The sequence below is a fragment of the Pelobates fuscus genome, chromosome 8 (assembly GCF_036172605.1).
Source record: "Pelobates fuscus isolate aPelFus1 chromosome 8, aPelFus1.pri, whole genome shotgun sequence".
Classification (NCBI taxonomy): domain Eukaryota; kingdom Metazoa; phylum Chordata; class Amphibia; order Anura; family Pelobatidae; genus Pelobates; species Pelobates fuscus.
In genome coordinates, this window is record NC_086324.1 from 8,711,572 (window position 1) to 8,734,361 (window position 22,790).

Here is a 22,790-nt window from a genome sequence, read left to right on the forward strand (position 1 = left end):
TGAGGCAAAAATAGCCAATACGGAAAATGGTCCATCTCCGCCATAGACGCAGCGTGACGGGTTTTAACTTGCGAGAATTCACTGTAAATTCAAGGTAAATCTCAACATTTAGGGCGATATAGCCATTTTCCAAGTGGATTCTATGGTCATGTTTGGCTCTGCTGGTCTGAAATTCACTTTAAATGTAATTTGAACACAGCAAATCTCACTTATTCCTGTTTGCCCTCATCAAACATGGCGCCGGCTGCTTCAAGCTGGCAAACCTTGTCCGACGCTGAGGCCATCCCGCTCGCTTGCCATTGGCCGGCGCCCCTGCTGACTTATGATTGGCTGCGGGTAAAGCCCTGCTCCCGTTATTTGTATTACCGTAAATACTGCAGGAAGTGCGCAGCTCAGCGCGCAGGGCGGCCGGGTTCAGCGTGTGCTGCGCCTATACCAGCAGGTGGCGGTAGGTGTAGTGGGTGCGATGATGTTCGGACTCGGAGTTCCAGCGAGCGGTGAGTGTGATCGCGATAATTCACGACACATATCGCAATATCACTCCGAGTGTCGCCGGGCGGGGGGATTTACTAACCTGGGATCGCTGGAGAGATTTCACGGAATGTCTGTCATTCTACAGAATTTTCTATCGATTATCTATCAGTTATCTATTAATCTGTCTATCGGGTATTTATAGATAATGTCTGTCACACATTCTGTCTGTAAGTCCCTCTATAAATATCATCCTTCTATCTATCATATCCTTCTATCTATCATATCCTTCTATCTATCTATCCTTCTATCTATCCTTCTATCTATCCTATCCTTCTATCTATCTATCCTATCCTTCTATCTATCATATCCTTCTATCTATCTATCCTTCTATCTATCCTTCTATCTATCTATCCTATCCTTCTATCCTTCTATCTATCTATCCTATCCTTCTATCTATCATATCCTTCTATCTATCTATCCTTCTATCTATCCTATCCTTCTATCTATCTATCCTTCTATCTATCCTATCCTTCTATCTATCTATCCTATCCTTCTATCTATCTATCCTATCCTTCTATCTATCTATCTATCCTATCCTTCTATCTATCTATCCTATCCTTCTATCTATCTATCCTATCCTTCTATCTATCCTATCCATCCTTCTATCTATCCTATCCTTCTATCTATCTATCTATCTTCTATCTATCCTATCCTTCTATCTATCTATCTATCCTTCTATCTATCCTATCCTTCTATCTATCTATCTATCCTATCCTTCTATCTATCTATCTATCCTATCCTTCTATCTATCGATCCTATCCTTCTATCTATCTATCTATCCTTCTATCCATCCTTCTATCTATCCATCCTTCTATCTATCCATCCTTCTATCTATCCATCCTTCTATCTATCCTATCCTTCTATCTATCCTATCCTTCTATCTATCCTATCCTTCTATCTATGTATCCTATCCTTCTATCTATCTATCCTTCTATCCTTCTCTCTATCTATCCTATCCTTCTATCTATCCTATCCTTCTATCTATCTATCTATCCTATCCTTCTATCTATCTATCCTATCTATCTATCCTTCTATCTATCCTATCCTTCTATCTATCTATCCTATCTATCTATCCTATCTATCTATCCTATCCTTCTATCTATCTATCCTATCCTTCTATCTATCTATCCTATCCTTCTATCTATCCTTCTATCCTTCTCTCTATCTATCCTATCCTTCTATCTATCCTATCCTTCTATCTATCTATCTATCCTATCCTTCTATCTATCTATCCTATCCTTCTATCTATCTATCTATCTATCTATCTATCTATCTACCTATCCTTCTATCTATCTACCTATCCTTCTATCTATCTATCCTATCCTTCTATCTATCTATCTATCCTATCCTTCTATCTATCTATCCTTCTATCTATCCTATCCTTCTATCTATCCTTCTATCTATCCTATCCTTCTATCTATCCTATCCTTCTATCTATCTATCTATCTATCCTATCCTTCTATCTATCTATCCTATCCTTCTATCTATCTATCCTATCCTTCTATCTATCTATCCTATCCTTCTCTCTATCTATCCTATCCTTCTCTCTATCTATCCTATCCTTCTATCTATCCTATCCTATCCTTCTATCTATCCTATCCTTCTATATATCCATCCTTCTATCTATCCTATCCTTCTATCTATCCTATCCTATCCTTCTATCTATCTATCTATCCTTCTATCCATCCTTCTATCTATCCATCCTTCTATCTATCCATCCTTCTATCTATCCATCCTTCTATCTATCCTATCCTTCTATCTATCCTATCCTTCTATCTATCCTATCCTTCTATCTATGTATCCTATCCTTCTATCTATCTATCCTTCTATCCTTCTCTCTATCTATCCTATCCTTCTATCTATCCTATCCTTCTATCTATCTATCCTATCCTTCTATCTATCTATCCTATCTATCTATCCTTCTATCTATCCTATCTATCTATCCTTCTATCTATCTATCTATCCTATCCTTCTATCTATCTATCCTATCTATCTATCCTATCTATCTATCCTATCCTTCTATCTATCTATCCTATCCTTCTATCTATCTATCCTATCCTTCTATCTATCCTTCTATCCTTCTCTCTATCTATCCTATCCTTCTATCTATCCTATCCTTCTATCTATCTATCTATCCTATCCTTCTATCTATCTATCCTATCCTTCTATCTATCTATCTATCTACCTATCCTTCTATCTATCTACCTATCCTTCTATCTATCTATCCTATCCTTCTATCTATCTATCTATCCTATCCTTCTATCTATCTATCCTTCTATCTATCCTATCCTTCTATCTATCCTTCTATCTATCCTATCCTTCTATCTATCCTATCCTTCTATCTATCTATCTATCCTATCCTTCTATCTATCTATCCTATCCTTCTATCTATCTATCCTATCCTTCTATCTATCTATCCTATCCTTCTCTCTATCTATCCTATCCTTCTCTCTATCTATCCTATCCTTCTATCTATCCTATCCTATCCTTCTATCTATCCTATCCTTCTATATATCCATCCTTCTATCTATCCTATCCTTCTATCTATCCTATCCTATCATTCTATCTATCTATCTATCCTTCTATCTATCTATCCTATCCTTCTATCTATCTATCCTATCCTTCTATCTATCTATCCTATCCTTCTATCTATCTATCTATCCTATCCTTCTATCTATCTATCCTTCTATCTATCTATCCTATCCTTCTATCTATCTATCCTATCCTATCCTTCTATCTATCCTATCCTTCTATCTATCCTATCCTTCTATCTATCCATCCTTCTATCTATCCTATCCTTCTATCTATCTATCCTATCCTTCTATCTATCTATCTATCTATCTATCTATCCTATCCTTCTATCTATCTATCCTATCCTTCTATCTATCTATCCTATCCTTCTATCTATCTATCCTATCCTTCTATCTATCTATCTATCTATCCTATCCTTCTATCTATCTATCCTATCCTTCTATCTATCTATCCTATCCTTCTATCTATCTATCTATCCTATCCTTCTATCTATCTATCCTATCCTTCTATCTATCTATCCTATCCTTCTATCTATCTATCCATCCTTCTATCTATCCTATCCTTCTATCTATCTATCTATCTATCTATCTATCCTATCCTTCTATCTATCTATCCTATCCTTCTATCTATCTATCCTATCCTTCTATCTATCTATCCTATCCTTCTATCTATCTATCCTATCCTTCTATCTATCTATCTATCTATCCTATCCTTCTATCTATCTATCCTATCCTTCTATCTATCTATCCTATCCTTCTATCTATCTATCTATCCTATCCTTCTATCTATCTATCCTATCCTTCTATCTATCTATCCTATCCTTCTATCTATCTATCCATCCTTCTATCTATCCTATCCTTCTATCTATCTATCCTATCCTTCTCTATATCTATCTATCTATCTATCTATCCTATCCTTCTATCCATCTATCTATCTATCTATCTATCTATCTATCCTATCCTTCTATCTATCTATCTATCCATATATATCTATCTATCCATTTTTAACTTGCCAGAACTCCCTCAGGGTCATTTAGTTAATTTATCTGACGTCTGACAATCCCCACTTCAATAAATAATACCCGTGGCCATGTTGATCTAAAGGCTCTGCGTTTTATCACCCAAACCATTCATTGCTTATATTACAGATAACATTTGGAGAATTTCGATGTCATGCAGCGTCAGACAGGACAAGCTGGTTTTACCATAAAATGTTTTTGTTCTTTTTTCTTGTTTAGAGAATGACAGTATTATTTTATTTCCTTCATTTAAAAGATCACACTTAACACCATAACCACGACAAATCATTGTAAAGGGTCACTCAAACTACCATAATCACTACAGCTTGGTTAATGGGCACTCAAAGTGGCATACCACTACAGCTCATTGCTGAGAGTTTATGCCAAACAGTTTTTAAACTTCGGGTGGCAGTGATAGGTTGGTGGACTGTGCCCAAAGACCCTTAACACCATAACCACAGCAGTGAGACTAGAGTGCCCCTTTAAATGAAATCAAGTTGATTGTTTTTGAAACTTTGACTTAAATCTGAATCTAGATATATATTGTGTAAACACTGGTATCCATCATAATGTAATGCAAAATCACCATTGGTATAGTGATAATGTACTGCTTTTAAAGTGTCCCACTTGATGATTCGTTGGATGCAGGTGGAGACTCGGGTCAGCTAAAAATCGCGTCACAGGGGATGCAGTTTATTTTTGGCCATTTATTGAGCGTCGTGACACCTTCTAACGTTACATATAGAGACGTACGCCTGAATATAGCCCGCAGACGGCAGAGGCACTCGCTGCTTGGTTTAACTCCAGCATTGCTGGTGGAAATTAGGATTTGACTAGACTAACATTGTAAGTAGGAAAGGCTGGAAAAATTGCTGGGTTTTAATGGTATCAAACATGTCGTGTCCCCCAATTCTTTATTTTATGATCTCTGATGGAAACTTCTCTTGAATAACATTTTGCTTAATTTGTCCAATAAGCATTAACTTAAGAATAGACTGAAGTCTTTCAATGCTTTTTCACTCCCTTTGTGATGGTGGCAGAGAATGATAGGAGTTGTAGACATTGAGGGTTCAACCCTTGCTTGAATTCAACATGTACCTATAAACAGTATATATTATAATATACATAACTTTCTATCCAATATTAGTACGTTTTTCTCTACGCCTGTTTGACATGCCCTGTGGAATAGACTCATTAAACATTATTTTTTTTTTTTGTAAATCTGTTTTTATTGAGTTATAAAGAGCTAGAATAGCATTATTCAATGCAACCATAATCAGGTGACGGTCATACACGACCTTTTTGTACCTGTTATTATGTATGCAAATGGCCATCATGTAATACATGCAATATCAGTAGTAGATAATAATCTTCCCAAGTTGAGGTGATTTGAACAAACGTAACTCGACAACTATATGATAACTTTCACTAGACTCTCTCCGTGTCTTCTCAGTGCGCATGTATGTAACGTAGGGGACGCAACACGAGCTCTCCTTGTCATGTGTAGGGCTTAACAATAGAGGCATGACTGCCCGTGAGGTCTGTCAGTTGGCGTGTAGTGATGGTGACGGGTAAGTGCCATTTCAAGTACCCGCAAGTCATTGTGTCGTCTATCTCCGTACGATATCTGCGGTATAGTACAACATGACAGCTGTCTGAGTTACCTTGACACCCTGATCCACATGATTGTGTACGCTTTTGTCTCCTCTGGTGGTTTGTCTATGAGATGCGGTTGAAGTGGTAGCTGTGTGACATGTTTCTTCCCCTTGTCTTGGGCTAGATCGGAGCGGAGTTGTGTCTCTGTGTTGTGTATGTCTGCGAGCAGGTTGTGTATGTGTGTAGAGCGAAAGGAGTGTGGCTAGTAGGTAGGTGAGCAGAGGGTGAAAAGGGGGGGGGGGGGGGAAGGACAAGAGGGGTTCCCTCCTGTCTCTATTTTCGCGTTGCATGTGGCTGGGCATAGTTGCCCTCCAGCCTCCCTGCCCCCTTTTCTTTTCTTTTCTTTATTTTTTTTTTATGTTTTATTTTTTTAAATGTCCGACAATCGAGGTATAGGAGAAGATTGGGTCTCACCCCGAGGGTCCGAAATCCCCCCCTGCGGGTCCTCCCTCCCTTCCTCCCTATCGGACCCTAGACACAAATGCATACCATGGTCGCCACATCTCCGCGTGTCTGTTCCCTCTGCCAAGTAGGGATGCTTGCATCGCCTCCACTCTGCGTATCCACTCCTCCATACCAGGTGTCTCCTATTTTTTCCAATTTATAGGTATCAGGGCTTTAGCTGCGTTGAGTAAGTGGCGTAGGATCGATTTCTTGTATCCCGAGATCGGTGTTTGTGAGATGTGTGACTCATTAAAATTTGAGATACTCGGTCTGCGCTGTAGAATATGTTGTTGCATTAGAAATCCAATAATTAACTCTTTTAGACCCTAAATTGTATTAACAAATCCCATTACTCCTTATTGTAACACAGCAGCCAAATGTGCTATTTGAATTTCAATGCCATCTGATCCAAAGAGACTACAGCTCCCATAATGCACCCTGGGCATGCAAAGCATGTTGGGTGCGTACCAAAGTAGCCTATCCCAGTATATGCCTGTAGAAGGTAATGATGTGTATAGATCTCAGCATTTTATCTTCCTAATGTGGGTTCTAGGAAAGGGTCCTATAGCTCGCACCCTGGGGTGTATTTACTAAACAGTGAATTACTGAAAATTGAAATCCAAATCCCACAATTTATCCTACAATAGCGTACTGGGAAATTCTCGCCAGCTCTGCTAGAGCCACGGGCTACCTATTGTTTGCTAAACTTATTTCCATTTTGATTTCAGTCCAATAAAGGCCTTGATTTAATATTGCTAGATAAACTTTTCAAATTACTTTTTCAAAATAATAAAAAATCTAAATCACATATAAAAAATATCAAAACATGGAAAAAAAAAGTTACAAATAATAAATCATTTGAACAGCTTATCCGATAATATTAAATCAGAGGCGTAGTATGCAGTTTGTTGAATAACCTCGCCTGTGAAATTGTCATTTTTTATTTTTGTTAATTCCGTTTCTTGTTCTTTTTAGATGTAGCTTTAAATGAGTCGCTCTGTCTCTTTCTGCATTATCTCACATTTCTTTGTTCTGTCTGTTTTTTTTCTGCACAGCTTATCTGACACCAGGAGGTTTCTGTGTGAGATAATCCACCTTGATTGTAATAAAATGTTTTTCTGTATGTGACTCGTGGACACGTGTGCCTGTAGGAGCAGCTAATGGAATTTCTTATCAGGTAAGTGATTGGCTAGCGTCCTTATCTCCCCAGGTGGCAGGTTCAGGATTTCTGTGATGTCACTACTTGCCTCTGGAAGGAGTGGTGCTGCAGTCACATGCCATAACACTATGTATTGTCAAAGGGCAATCCGGGTCCTGCACACGTAGTCCTGAGATGTCTCGCTGATGACAGTGACACTGTTTAGGGGATTTTCTGCTACAGGAACCCAGCTACCATTAGACATTACAGCACACGAAGACCATCCATTGCTACATCAGGTAACCTCTTCATTTCATGTCACCCATTGGTTTGAAATCCTCCCCTGGGACCCCATTTTTAGGATCCTGTCACAGATCAATGTGTCCTGAATGAGATCTGACAACACCCGGTGAGAGGATTGTGACATGCTTTACATACAGACCTCGGCAGAGAGGAATTTGGGGTAAAACACGTTAACAATGCCTGCTTTCTCCGTTCTCAGTATGTGTTGTCTTGTTGTAAAGAAGGGAACGCATTATTAATGTCCAGGCATATGTCCAAAATAAGAATCTTGTTTAACGTTACAAAATTAATTATACCGGTAATATTTATATGCAAAACTTGATTTTCTGAGTAATGTCAATTTAATCTGATAATTACCCAGACTGTGGATTTATCAGTAATGTCTAGGCAGTGATTTGGGTTATACCAGTATTGCCCAGGCAGTAGGTTTATCAGTAATGTCTAGGCAGTGATTTGGGTTATACCAGTATTGCCCAGGCAGTAGGTTTATCAGTAATGTCTAGGCAGTGATTTGGGTTATACCGGTATTGCCCAGGCAGTAGGTTTATCAGTAATGTCTAGGCAGTGATTTGGGTTATACCGGTATTGCCCAGGCAGTAGGTTTATCAGTAATGTCTAGGCAGTGATTTGGGTTATACCGGTATTACCCAGGCAGTAGGTTTATCAGTAATGTCTAGGCAGTGATTTGGGTTATACCGGTATTGCCCAGAGAGTGGATTTATCAGTAATGTCTAGGCAGTGATTTGGGTTATACCGGTATTGCCCAGGCAGTAGGTTTATCAGTAATGTCTAGGCAGTGATTTGGGTTATACCGGTATTGCCCAGAGAGTGGATTTATCAGTAATGTCTAGGCAGTGATTTGGGTTATACCGGTATTGCCCAGGCAGTAGGTTTATCAGTAATGTCTAGGCAGTGATTTGGGTTATACCGGTATTGCCCAGGCAGTAGGTTTATCAGTAATGTCTAGGCAGTGATTTGGGTTATACCGGTATTGCCCAGAGAGTGGATTTATCAGTAATGTCTAGGCAGTGATTTGGGTTATACCGGTATTGCCCAGGCAGTAGGTTTATCAGTAATGTCTAGGCAGTGATTTGGGTTATACCGGTATTGCCCAGGCAGTAGGTTTATCAGTAATGTCTAGGCAGTGATTTGGGTTATACCGGTATTGCCCAGGCAGTAGGTTTATCAGTAATGTCTAGGCAGTGATTTGGGTTATACCAGTATTGCCCAGGCAGTAGGTTTATCAGTAATGTCTAGGCAGTGATTTGGGTTATACCGGTATTGCCCAGGCAGTAGGTTTATCAGTAATGTCAAGGCAGTGATTTGGGTTATACCGGTATTGCCCAGAGAGTGGATTTATCAGTAATGTCTAGGCAGTGATTTGGGTTATACCGGTATTGCCCAGGCGGTAGGTTTATCAGTAATGTCTAGGCAGTGATTTGGGTTATACCGGTATTGCCCAGGCAGTAGGTTTATCAGTAATGTCTAGGCAGTGATTTGGGTTATACCAGTATTGCCCAGGCAGTAGGTTTATCAGTAATGTCTAGGCAGTGATTTGGGTTATACCGGTATTGCCCAGGCAGTAGGTTTATCAGTAATGTCTAGGCAGTGATTTGGGTTATACCGGTATTGCCCAGGCAGTAGGTTTATCAGTAATGTCTAGGCAGTGATTTGGGTTATACCGGTATTGCCCAGGCAGTAGGTTTATCAGTAATGTCTAGGCAGTGATTTGCGTTATACCAGTATTGCCCAGGCAGTAGGTTTATCAGTAATGTCTAGGCAGTGATTTGGGTTATACCGGTATTGCCCAGGCAGTAGGTTTATCAGTAATGTCTAGGCAGTGATTTGCGTTATACCAGTATTGCCCAGGCAGTAGGTTTATCAGTAATGTCTAGGCAGTGATTTGGGTTATACCAGTATTGCCCAGGCAGTAGGTTTATCAGTAATGTCTAGGCAGTGATTTGGGTTATACCGGTATTGCCCAGGCAGTAGGTTTATCAGTAATGTCTAGGCAGTGATTTGGGTTATACCGGTATTACCCAGGCAGTAGGTTTATCAGTAATGTCTAGGCAGTGATTTGGGTTATACCAGTATTGCCCAGGCAGTAGGTTTATCAGTAATGTCTAGGCAGTGATTTGGGTTATACCGGTATTGCCCAGAGAGTGGATTTATCAGTAATGTCTAGGCAGTGATTTGGGTTATACCGGTATTGCCCAGAGAGTGGATTTATCAGTAATGTCTAGGCAGTGATTTGGGTTATACCGGTATTGCCCAGGCAGTAGGTTTATCGGTAATGCCTAGGCAGTGATTTGGGTTATACCAGTATTGCCCAGGCAGTAGGTTTATCAGTAATGTCTAGGCAGTGATTTGGGTTATACCGGTATTGCCCAGGCAGTAGGTTTATCAGTAATGTCTAGGCAGTGATTTGGGTTATACCAGTATTGCCCAGGCAGTAGGTTTATCAGTAATGTCTAGGCAGTGATTTGGGTTATACCGGTATTGCCCAGGCAGTAGGTTTATCAGTAATGTCTAGGCAGTGATTTGGGTTATACCAGTATTGCCCAGGCAGTAGGTTTATCAGTAATGTCTAGGCAGTGATTTGGGTTATACCGGTATTGCCCAGGCAGTAGGTTTATCAGTAATGTCTAGGCAGTGATTTGCGTTATACCAGTATTGCCCAGGCAGTAGGTTTATCAGTAATGTCTAGGCAGTGATTTGGGTTATACCGGTATTGCCCAGGCAGTAGGTTTATCAGTAATGTCTAGGCAGTGATTTGGGTTATACCAGTATTGCCCAGGCAGTAGGTTTATCAGTAATGTCTAGGCAGTGATTTGGGTTATACCGGTATTGCCCAGGCAGTAGGTTTATCAGTAATGTCTAGGCAGTGATTTGGGTTATACCGGTATTGCCCAGGCAGTAGGTTTATCAGTAATGTCTAGGCAGTGATTTGGGTTATACCGGTGCAGATAACAGAAAGGAGATAATTTGTTTGAGGTACTGCTAGAAGATACGTGAAGGCTGACTCTCTGATAATCTGCAGACGTTCTATGTGACTAACCGCAGTTTATGGTGTTTGGCTGTCAGTTGCTTTGTTGGCACCAATACAAGAAAAGGTGGCCAAATTGCCCTTGTCACTCTGATTACACAGCTGTAACTATTATTACACAATTTGGCTGCGGTTATTACCGTTATAACTTTCCATAAGTGGCAATAATGCACACTGAAGTTAGTCTATAAAATGAGTGAAATATGTTGATTATTTTATTCTGGTCACAAAGAGAGCACTTTGAGACCAATAACTGCTCTATGTCCTCATGTGTCATATAACTGAGAACGGTGTTTTTTTCCAGCCCCAGAAGTAAGCATGGCATTGTGTGAGATTTGGGGGATGTGCCACCACAGCAATGCACGCACAAGTGGACACATTGGACGGACCAGCTAGCATGAAAAAAGAAAGTGGAGATTGTGTGTTGGAGCCCCTACTACAAAGGGGAAACGCTCCATGTGATCGCTTTAAACACGCATGCGTTTCGTACAATGGATACGTTTATATCCACGGTGGCCGACGGGACTGCACCTTGGGAGACTTTTGGAGATACAGTATAAGTAAGCTTCTTTTTTTTTCCCTCACTTCTAATGCGATCTTTGAGAAATGAATTTCTATTGTATAGACTGCGAGATTAACAGACCAGTATTGGGTCTATATCCTAATCTAATGGGTGCAGTAAGACGTCAGGTCAGTCATTCTGTTACCTATGCTCTCGGCAGTGTGTGCATTAACCCACTGAGCCATCTTATATGTTCACATGGTACGCCTATAATTACAGATAGTCATGGATTCCATCCCTGGCATTTTACATAGAATATCTGGCCACGATGAGGCAACTTTCAGTGATATTATTAAGGAAACAGATGCAGCTCCCAGCTTTTCCGTTTGTTCTGCATTGCATCACGTGAACGTGTTTTCTGTGAATTCATAATAAATTGATGCTTTTTGAATTCACTGTAGTGGACAATGTATTGAGGAGGAGGGTTAAACTCATTCTATTTGGATATTTCTCTCACCGATACTTTTGTTCCAGGTCTGGACCAATGGGAGCAGCTGCCGTGTTTGCTGGGAGCGCCTGATAGGCTGGAGGGGCATTCTATGGTGGCGTATGATGTGAGTAAAAGATTGGCTCATATTCTGTTACTTGCCACAAGTTACCACATTCCACGGTTGGTATGAGGAACTGCTTCCTTTAACCCCTTAAGGACACATGACATGTGTGACATGTCGTGATTCCCTTTTATTCCAGAAGTTTGGTCCTTAAGGGGTTAAATACCTGGGATGGAAGGTCTCTTCAGGTATCTACTACCCTTTCCTCCCATTACTCCTGTCACTCATTTAAATCATGCCGTGTTATTCTAGCACATCTTGGCTTTATTTTTATTTCACATTTCCTGCCTATATCAATGGCTATCCCGAATTAGACAGGAACCTAACTAAAACAAAAGGTATAAGTACCCCCTCTTACTCCTCCCACTCTCAGTCATTTTGTTCCTGTCCAATCCCTAGGACACACATGGTCATTCGAAGACTAGAGAATGTTTCCTTTTGGCTTAGCTGAAGGTTGTTACCTTCTGCCTCTAAGGATTTCAGCCTCTCTTCCTTAGGAAGTCTTCAGTACATGGCCCTGTGCAAAGGAGTCCCGCTTAAGATACTGAATGTATACCACGTGTTCAGTTTGGTGGATAGCACCCCATGATGGCAACAGAGGGATTTCTGGGTAGCGGTTGTAGTTTAATTGAGGGTTTATTGTATTTTTCATGTTCATTTTTATTTTGGAACTTGTGTTTAAAAATTATGTCTTTGCTTTTTAGGGTTTTTGGGCTTCCCTGGGAAATATATTCTCGTTGGCACGGGCTCTGTGATTTGGGTTTTATTGCTGTGTATAACATGATCACTAGTGAGGACGTCACAGCAGCCAGTGATTGTATAACATTTGGGGGACATTCCATTCAAACAGAAGGATTTCGGATGTGGCTGTTTTCTTTGTGGCTTTGACAAAAAAAACTTGGTTTCCAGTTAAACTGTTTGTGAAGTGTTAGCACACTAAGCATTAAACTGTGAGTTTCTGATTTCCCCAGGACCCGTAACCTATTAATAACAGGAAGCCCTTATTGATTATCTCATAGATCACAGTTAGAATGCGTAGTTTTTCCTAATATCAATTCATGTGGTGTTTAGTTTGGGCTTGCCCGTGCTTGGTTTACTTATAGTGGACACAACGGAGTCACGTGTAGCCGCTCCCCAGCAAGGTGTTTAATCTTATTTTCTGCTAATTTTCTTCCTGTTTGTTCACATTCCTGGCCGTTGATATTATTGGCATGCAGCCCTGTTATTTTTTAATATTTTTGTTTAAAAATAATAATGAACGTTGTAATTTGTTTAATCAAACAGGGTGTCCTCTATGTGTTTGGGGGAATGATTGACTCGGGATCAAACAGAGAGATGATCCCGCTGTGGATGTTTGACGTTGGTAAGTACCAGCCACGCAGAATGCATTTCTAACATTGTGATTGGCATCGCTGCCGGTAAAGGCAGATACAGGATGATGTTATGGCGCAGTAATCTGACCGGTAAACATCCCACTTTTTATATTTTCATACAATAATTCCGCTCTATCGAGATTGTATTTCTGTTACTTCTGGTATTCCTTGTGTTGTGCGCGTTCACATATAAAGATGATCATTCGCCATGGAAACCAGTGGAATGTTCCATATGATTGCTTTACCTGGTCACACTTTGTGCGACGCCCACAATATGTCAGTGTTCTGACATTGCTCACGGCAGCCTTTTCATGTTAAACTCTTATATCATTACATGGCCGTGGAAAGGGAAGGAAGCCGGTTGGCATATATCGGGCAGCTAGTGCCTCCACCCTGTGCTCTTCCTGCTCCATCTTCCACACAAACTGGTATGGGCAGTGTATTGTGAGAATTCGTTAGCTATAAATAACCGCTATACCCAATCTTCAGAAACTTTCAGAAAATGTAATGCATGCAGTGTTGAGCTCAGTGTAGGCGATGGAACGGTGAGATTTGGCAATATTAAGTGCAATCAGCCCTTTTCAGGAAGAGTTGAACAGGGTGTCAGAGGCTTGTTGTACAAAAAAACAAAGCAAGCCTTTTTAATACAAGCATTTCTTCTTTGGCAGGTTGCCAGTGGAATTGTGTGTATTTACTTTATTCGAACATTATTTGTCTTTCTGCTATTCTGTTGGCCTGCATTACACTGGTCACATTTACAGCACTTTTTCTATCCGATTGCCGTGATGAGGTCAGATGATGGTAACGGATATCTGTGTTGTGACTAATTGGTAGTTGTGGGACCTACAGATGGCTAATGGTAGCCGTGAGACCAGTTAGTCCTGTTCTGTAAATACAGCTTTAGGAATTTACTCTATCATTATTTCCCATTTTCTGTGCAGTGTGCGATTATTAGAATTGATGTATATTTATCTTTATTTGTATATTATTTTGCTGTTGGAGTTGGTTCTAGGTTTCGTATAACTACATTTTTTAACCGGTGCGTTTAAGTGACTTTCACTACCTATGTTGCTCGATATAGGGGCGTTCTTCCTAAATGTGTTCCTGTTAGTGGCCAGGCCTCCATTGTCAATCCAATTAATAAAGCTAGAACGTTTTAGCTGAAGAGTTTACCTTAGTCGCTCGGTTTTCTGTTTAGTGGAATAAATGGCAATGTTAGTGTAATGGTAAGCCCTTCTAACCGTTTTTTCAGATGTTCGCTGTGAGTCCTTGGTTAGTTTTGGGGTTATTTCATATCCATTTCCAAATCGAGCAGCTTGGGGGCTCTGTAATTGTTGACTTTATTCCTTCCAGGTGGGTAGCATGGTTTGCTCTGTGTGGCTGGAGCACCGGGTCCCTTCCTGCTGTCACATTGTCTCCAGATTTATCAAGGTGATCACTAATTCTGATGCTATTTCTGATTTCCTTTTCCCTATTCAGATTCCAGGAAGTGGTTTACTGGGAATACAGTGGAAACAAAGGTGAATGAGAACTTTCTATATGATTGTCAGCTTGTTTGTACCATGTGAATGCCCTAATGGAATCGAAGGAAAACATTAACACTGACCAAGGCAATCTATAACCACCCTAAAGCGTATTCTCCAAAGTGAGAAGTCAAAGTGAATTTTAAATTTAAGGCCAAAATAGATGAGCTGGAAAAAAGCCAGATATGCTTCTAATTCGTCTGTTTTGGTCTACAATTTAAAAATCCAGTTTCTAAGGCGCTAGTGTAAGTAAGTGTTGTATATTTCAGTTTGGGAATAAATAAAGAATAGTTTTTTTCAGTAACCGTGACTATAATGTTGCTGTTTTGTTCTGTCCAGCTGGGTTTCTGGTAGTGAAGATGGGGGGATGTTGTGTCTCTCTGATTGTGTGTGTGTGTCTTGCAGGATATTAAGCCAAGGAACAGAAAGGGGCACAGTGCAGTGATCTATCAGTCCTGTATGTACATTTATGGTGGCTATTTTGATATCAGTGGAGCCATTGAAGAATTTTGGGCGTTTTATTTTGGTAAGTTTCAACTTGGTGAACATATCTCACACAGTCATGCTTTTAAAGTGAATCATTTATCCCCCAAAAAAGGTAAACCGCGAAGTCGGCATTAGCTAGATGTACTATGTTAATGTATACATTGCACTAGTCACGGGGTTTGCTGAGAATTGTACAGATTCAGTTACGTTTACCTGAGGTTCGCTTTGAGATCATGCTTCTTTGGCTGCACAGAGTGAACTTTGTTCTGTAATACGGAGTGCAGTATCTGCACCTTGAGATATTCACTGTGTCATATTAAAATGAAATAGATTTTCCATAGCTCTAGGTGAAATCTTCTTTCCTGTAGTCCTATTGGATGCTATTTGTAGTGTTCTATTAAAGAAGAAACTTGTTGGGTTTTTTTTTTTGTCCACTAGATGCAAAAAAATGGTCCATTCTAAGTACCCGCCGACAGGGTTTGAGTCCTGGGCCGCGCCACGGACACTCTTGCGTTACTCATAACGCTGCCATGTACCTGTTTGGGGGACTAAAGCACATGACGGAGCAGAACGATTTTTGGAGGTTTGATTTCCGGAGGCACAACTGGACCAGCATTAAAACCAGGCAAGTTGGCAAGTTAGACATGTCAGGCGCTAACACATTTAGCAGGATCACTAGGAGTTTGTTTCTAGCTCTAAAAAGTTTGCCAAAAAAACATCTAAACAAACAAATCCAAACCTTTTTTCCTTTTTAAATAATGCCATTTTGTAAACTCTGTATTGGTCAAATAAACATATTGGTACTAAAATACCTCCTGCAGGGTGAGATCATGACAAGTATAATCTGCATGTCAGGCCCTGACACACCTCTGCCATCCTTCTGTCTGTCTCAATACTGCATGTCCGACCGTCTGATACAGTATAAATATAGACAAGAAAGGAAGAGATGGAGGATGCAACAGAGAACAGAAACCAATAAAGCACTGGACAGAACCAGATCCTAATTCCTATATATACAACTTAACATAATGATACCTCTAATGATACCTCCTCCCCTTGCCCTGTCTCAGTTGGCGTTCCCCAAGGCTCCGTCCTTGGTCCCCTTCTATTTTCGCTTTATACTGCCTCTCTTGGCAAACTTATTACCTCTTTTGGATTTCACTACCACCTGTACGCTGATGACACCCAGCTATATCTCTCCTCCCCGGACCTCTCCCCTGCCGTCCTGCAACGTGTCACTGCTTGCCTTTCTTCCATCTCTGACTGGATGTCCTCCCGCTTTCTGAAACTCAATCTCTCAAAAACTGAGCTCCTTGTCTTTCCTCCTCCTAATACTGATCCTCCTCTTTCGCTCTCCCTCCAAGTTTGTGGTACCAACATCAGTCCATCCTTGCAAGCGCGCTGTCTTGGCGTCATACTCGACTCTGGTCTCACCTTTGAGCCTCACATCCAGCATGTTGCCAAATCCTGTAGATTCCATCTTAAAAACATAGCCCGCATCCGCCCCTTTCTTGCACCAGATACTACCAAGGAGCTTGTCCATGCTCTAGTAATTTCCCGCATGGATTATTGTAACCCTCTCCTGATTGGTCTCCCCAATAGCCGTACTGCACCCTTACAGTCCGTAATGAATGCTGCTGCTAGATTGATTTTCCTCTCTAGTCGTTTCTCTCACACCTCACCCCTCTGCCAGTCCTTACATTGGCTTCCTGTATGCTATAGGAGTCAATTCAAGGTACTAACTCACACCTATAAAGCACTGAACAACTCTAGCCCCTCTTATATCTCCTCACAGATCCATAGGTATGTCCCTTCTCGGTCTCTCCGTTCTGCCCGTGACCACCTCCTGTCCGTTGTCCGCACTCGTACGGCCAACTCGCGCTTGCAGGACTTCTCGCGGGCGGCTCCCTTCCTATGGAATAGCCTGCCTACCGCCATCAGACTCTCCCCTAGTCTTGCATCTTTTAAGAAGTGCCTTAAAACCCATCTCTTTAGGAAAGCTTATGGCCTCCAAGACTAACCCTTACCTCACATACCTGTCTCTTGCCCTCTCCTAAAGGGCAGCCCACCTTATTTGATTGTAAATTCCTGTCCTAATGTGTTTTACACCCCACCTCCTATAGAATGTAAGCTCGTTTGAGCAGGGTCCTCTTCAACCTATTGTTCCTGTAAGTTTATTTGTAATTGTCCTATTTATAGTTAAATCCCCCTCTCATAATATTGTAAAGCGCTACGGAATCTGTTGGCGCTATATAAATGGCAATAATAAATAAATAAATAAATAACATTTAATCAATAAGATAAAAAGTCCACTGGATGGACTAAAAGGAACAAGACTAACCACAAACAAAATAAATAAAAAATGTACAAAGAAAAAAAACACACAAAAGAATAAATGTATTGGCTAAAATGGCCCACTGAAACGGGTGTAGGCTGACACCTTCATGCGCTCTCTGTGTAGGTGTCAGTTCTCTTTAATTGTTTGGTGCAGAGGTTAGTGTAGAAACGCACTCTTATAACTAGCGAGTAAATGTAGACAGCTGTTTAAATAGTCCTGCAAGGAGTAAAAAATGGCTAACCAGGCCAAACGCACATCAAGGGTAGCTTCGCTCTTACTAGCTATCGATCATAGAACTGATACCAGGCAGTTAAGTGATTGAGACATTTCTGTGACGATGTCCTCAGCAGAAATCTGTTGCAGGGGACAGCCTCAGGAGCAGCTTAGCTTTTACTAGCTATCTATCCTAAAACTGATACCAGGCAGTTAAGTAACGGCGTCCTTAGCAGAAATCTGTTGCGGGGACAGCCTCAGGGGCAGCTTAGCTTTTACTAGCTATCTATCCTAAAACTGATACCAGGCAGTTAAGTAACAGCGTCCTTAGCAGAAATCTGTTGCAGGGGACAGCCTCAGGGGCAGCTTAGCTTTTACTAGCTATCTATCCTAAAACTAATACCAGGCAGTTAAGTAACGGCGTCCTTAGCAGAAATCTGTTGCAGGGGACAGCCTCAGGGGCAGCTTAGCTTTTACTAGCTATCTATCCTAAAACTGATACCAGGCAGTTAAGTAACGGCGTCCTTAGCAGAAATCTGTTGCAGGGGACAGCTTCGCTCTGACCAGCACCTTGTCTACACAGTGCGACCAGGCAATATACTACCGTATGTCTATTGAATATCACCAAGTACTTGGTTTTACTCCTGGGAAATTGAGGGGAGGTTTTACCCATTACACTGGCCACTATAGGGCGTCTTTACTGGAGTAAGGGGTGCCCTCGAAGGCACATATAGGGTGAGAAAGCCGATATCTGGGACATTCCCCTTTCACTATTCCCCTAGGTTTGCAAGTTACAGTTTACGACACTCTGTATTATTTGTAACACAGTGTCTGGATTGTTAACATCATTCTGCAACTACTTAACCATAAGCACTGTCATTTCACATTCAATGTAGCCGATTGGTCAGAGATACAAGTGGTCACCCGGCACTGTTGCACATTGGCTGGTAACTCTGGACGCCTGTCCAGATATAGGGACAGCGACATTGTGATCATTCTGCTTAGTTAGCCATCTTTCACTTTTATATTTATATTTCACTCCTTGCAGGACTATTTAAACAGCTGTATACATTTACTTGCTAGTTATAAGAGTGTGTTTCTACACTAACCTCTGCACCAAACTATTATAGAGATCTGACACCTTCACCCAGAAATCACGTCTCGTGTTTTTACGAGAGCGCATGAAGGTGTCAGCCTGCACCCGTTTCAGTGGGCCATTTTAGCCAATACATTTATTCTTTTGTGTGTTGTTTTTTTTCTTTGTACATTTTTTATTTATTTTGTTTGTGGTTAGTCTTGTTCCTTTTAGTCCATCCAATCCTTAACGCTGTGTCAAGATTGAGACCTTGAGTAGTTCTGGGAAAAATGCCAACATGTCTTATTTCTTTCCATTCAATGTAGAAAGATGTTTGTTTTTCTTTTTGAGACATTTATGTTACTCCATGTCATACTGTTTAGAATCATTTGAAATGTTATTGATTAAATGTTAAGTTTTACATATATGAATTAGGATCTGGTTCTGTCCAGTGCTTTATGCCTTTCTGTTCTCTGTTGCATCCTCCATCTCTTCCTTTCTTGTACATTTACACCAGGGTTAACCCCCATTAGGAGGGTATGCAACTTTAGGCTCCATTTGTGTTCTTTTTCTTTTCTTTTTATTAATAGCTCCCAGATCTGCTAACTCTTATCGGATTTTATTCTAGCTCTGGGCCCCCTAAACTAATAGGACACAATTCCATAATCCATCAAGGCTGCTTGTGGGTAATTGGGGGAGGATTACCGTACCGCAGCCCCACCAGCAACTTGTGGAAATACAATTTCAACTCTCGGACGTGGAAGAAAGTGTCAGCCGGGAAAGAGAACAGCCAGCATGCAAAAATGTATCACTCGGTTATAGGAGTGGACTCCAAATTGAATCCAGATCTGCCAGAATCCCGAGGTGCACTATTTAATGTCCATGACAATTTTTGTGAAGAGCTAAAGCCATATTCTTTTTTTCAAAAAAGAGGCCTGAATAAAGTGGCAAGTATTTCAACCGGAGACCTTTTAGAACTGGACAATATGAACGCTTACCCCCCGCCACCAGTGCTTTGTGCCTGCCCTTTTTCCAGCAGCGAACATACGGATGAACGGCGTTTGCTTGCCAGCTACGAGAATGAAACTTTTGTATGGGAAATCGAAGAGAAGGATGCAGATTTACACAGCACTAACACGCTGGACAAACAGGATGAAATTAAGGCTGTCTGCCTGATCTTCGGTGGAAAGCCTCTCTTGTCGTCTTCCACCATTTCTGTATGGCAGCTTAAATTGGACTAATGCTGCAATGAATAGAACAGCTGATATGATATAATCTTTAGTATGTTTTACAAGCCTTTCTATTTTTAGGAAGTTTACCTCGAAGTCTAAAAGTTGGATTTATTTGGAACGAGGTTACTGCCAGTTTACCTCCGTTTCCACCAGTCACTCCCAGCTGTTTATAGCTTTCTGTCACTCCTGGCTGGCGGCTGCGCACTCTTTGGTGACTTTCTATCACTGCTGGCTGCACACTTTTTGGTAGTTTTTCTCTCTCTCGGCTGCCGAGTGCATACTGGTTTTGTGATCACTCCGGCCGCTAGTTGTGCACTATTTACTTTCTATGACTTTTCGAGGTGCTATACCATCTGAAAATGCGTAACATTTCTGATACATGTAACCAATCTCAGGTGTAATCACAGCTTGTGACATGTTGTGGCAGCACTAGAAAACCTTCGGTATTACGTGAATACAGCCCTTTGCAGACACTCATTGCCATAAGTTACTACCTGAGAATTTATTTTATTTTATTTTAAATATGGTATGTTGTGAAATTATACCAGCTTTTTGTAACTGCAATGAAATAGCCCAAAATGAATTCAATTCTTAAACAGCATTTTATTACAGAAACCCAGCACAAGCACTTACTCATAGAGCTCCCTCTAATAAAGGATAACAATTCTATCTAGCTACAGGAGAATTATGTACGTCAATAGAAATTCGATTTTATTTAACAATTCAGAATTGCTGGAGACTCGAAACACGATCCCAGAGATTGTTGGTCCCTGAAATAACGTATTTTACGGAGACACCTAATGAATGGACTTTATTCTCCTGTTTTATACTACGCTTCATCTTCTGCAAGTTTAGTAAGATTTCTGTAATTTGAAGAATACTCAATTAGCATATTATGATCAACAATAGGCTCACTACAATAAAAAGGGACGTTTCCCCTTTAAGTAAATCCAGTGTACGCTTTTATAGTATTATACATTTTGTTATACTGAAAGTTTATATGTATTTTTAACAATTCTGTACGTATATTGGTTTTCATAAAGTTGCAAATATATATTTATTTGTACAATAGTTTTATTACATTTTATGTATTTTTACAACATGCATAAATAAAAAATAAAGATATATGGCTTTTATTTTTTTTATTCATTAGTGGAATATTCCATCTGGCGTCCGATTTAGCTGCGGTAATATCATAGTTTAATTTGTCTTGTTTTTTTGTTACGTTGGTTAAGAGATTGCCTCAGTGTTTGACGTCCATTCATATTAGATTCATAAAATCCATCAATTATATCATAATCCAAAATATGCAATCAACAAGCCAGCAAGTAAAAAACTCTGTTAAAAGGATTACTCCAGACACCATGACTGCTTCCGTTCTTTGTAGTGGTCATGGTGTTTGCAGTCCGTAGGTGTAGCGTTTCACATAAAGAGTAAAATCTGCCGGGGGTATAACACTTGCGGCAGTAATTAGCGTAAGTGATGTCACTGGAGAAGAATCGGGCGAAGGGGCGTGATTTCTCTAACCAAATACAATGCTTTATTTAAATACTATTTGGTTTTTGTTAAACAAAACAATCCCCCACCCCCCACAAAAAACAAACCGTTGTGTCGGCTTTGTCACCAGCTATTTTGCTTTCTTTCGAGGCTGCTGTTGTACATTTCAGATCTATACAGCTGTGGTCTTTTAATTATAGCTTTAACTTTGTGAATGGTGTTTAAAATGAGCCGTCAGTAGGAGGGAATACAGATAAATTGAGGTAAATGTTTTATTCAATTAAAAAAAAAAAATTATTGTTGCCGTTACTATGAAAGGCTGTAAGGAATTAAACGTATTGCAGTGTTAAGGTCACATAACCCGTGGGAACAATAATATTAACAGGGTTATTTACAAAAAAGTCAGACTTGTCAGGCAAGCAAAGTGAATTCAAGTTTGAGGCCAAAGTAACCGAACGGGAAGCACAGCTGACTTGGTTACACTTTCATTTTGGCTAATTTTCCCTAAATTTAAAAAAAGCTTTTATTTTTTTTTTACTAAAAAACATGTGCAACATTTAGTAATGTCACGTCAAGGGGATGCGATCAGCATTATAACTATTTTAGCTTAATGAAGCAGTTTTGGTCTATAGATCATGCCTATATAGTCTCACCGCTCAATTCTCTGAAATTTAGGAGTTAAATCACTTGTTTCTGCAGCCCTATTCTCACCTCCCCTGTCTACATTGAAATCAATCAGATGTTAACTTGCTTTAGAAGTTTCTAAATACTGCTCTGTAAATTGGCCTTTGATCACACAAAGGTGGCTGCTGCAGGATCTACAAGGCGATTAATAGAGCTGGGTTAAACAGAATGTGCAATAACGGAACCTAGATTATCTAATTTCATTTTCTGGAAGTATTTAGGAAGGCGTGACTAGGGCTGTATAAACAAAGTGATTTAATTAATAAATGGCAGTGAGACTGCTTGGGCATGATCTGTACACCAAAACTGCTTCATTAAGCTAAAGTTGTTTTGGTGACTCTATTGTCCCTTTACCCCTTGCCGGAGTAAGATTATCTGCATTCCCACAAATTGCTAATACAATCTGACACCAGGAAACGCACACAGCTCAAGGACGTAACGCTCCATTATTTACATTTTATTTTCTAGCTATTTGCGTATAGCTCTTACAGGTTGCCTGCTGGCGTGGTCATGTGTTCTGAGCGCAGATTAAGGAGAATGTGGTGTATTGTAACGTCACTAGTCAGACAGGTTTCCCAAATCAGG

At 40.3% G+C, this 22,790-nt stretch overlaps 1 protein-coding gene across 2 annotated transcripts; it reads left to right on the forward strand.

The window, feature by feature from the left end:
• The first annotated feature begins 430 nt into the window (after nt 1–430).
• Nucleotides 431–21,114, forward strand: LOC134571124 (uncharacterized). 2 transcript variants are annotated; one of them, XM_063429225.1, is made up of 10 exons: nt 482–497; nt 4,733–4,930; nt 7,240–7,361; nt 10,976–11,231; nt 11,708–11,787; nt 13,069–13,147; nt 14,637–14,677; nt 15,086–15,206; nt 15,605–15,791; nt 19,421–21,114. In XM_063429225.1, the coding sequence occupies exons 4-10, from the start codon at nt 11,030–11,032 to the stop codon at nt 20,031–20,033; spliced, it is 1,323 nt and encodes a 440-aa protein (XP_063285295.1). In that variant the 5' UTR covers nt 482–497; nt 4,733–4,930; nt 7,240–7,361; nt 10,976–11,029; the 3' UTR covers nt 20,034–21,114. The 2 variants fall into 2 exon arrangements, with proteins under 2 accessions (XP_063285297.1, XP_063285295.1); XM_063429227.1 differs by lacking the exon at nt 4,733–4,930 and having other exon boundaries at nt 431–497.
• Nucleotides 21,115–22,790: the final 1,676 nt, after the last annotated feature.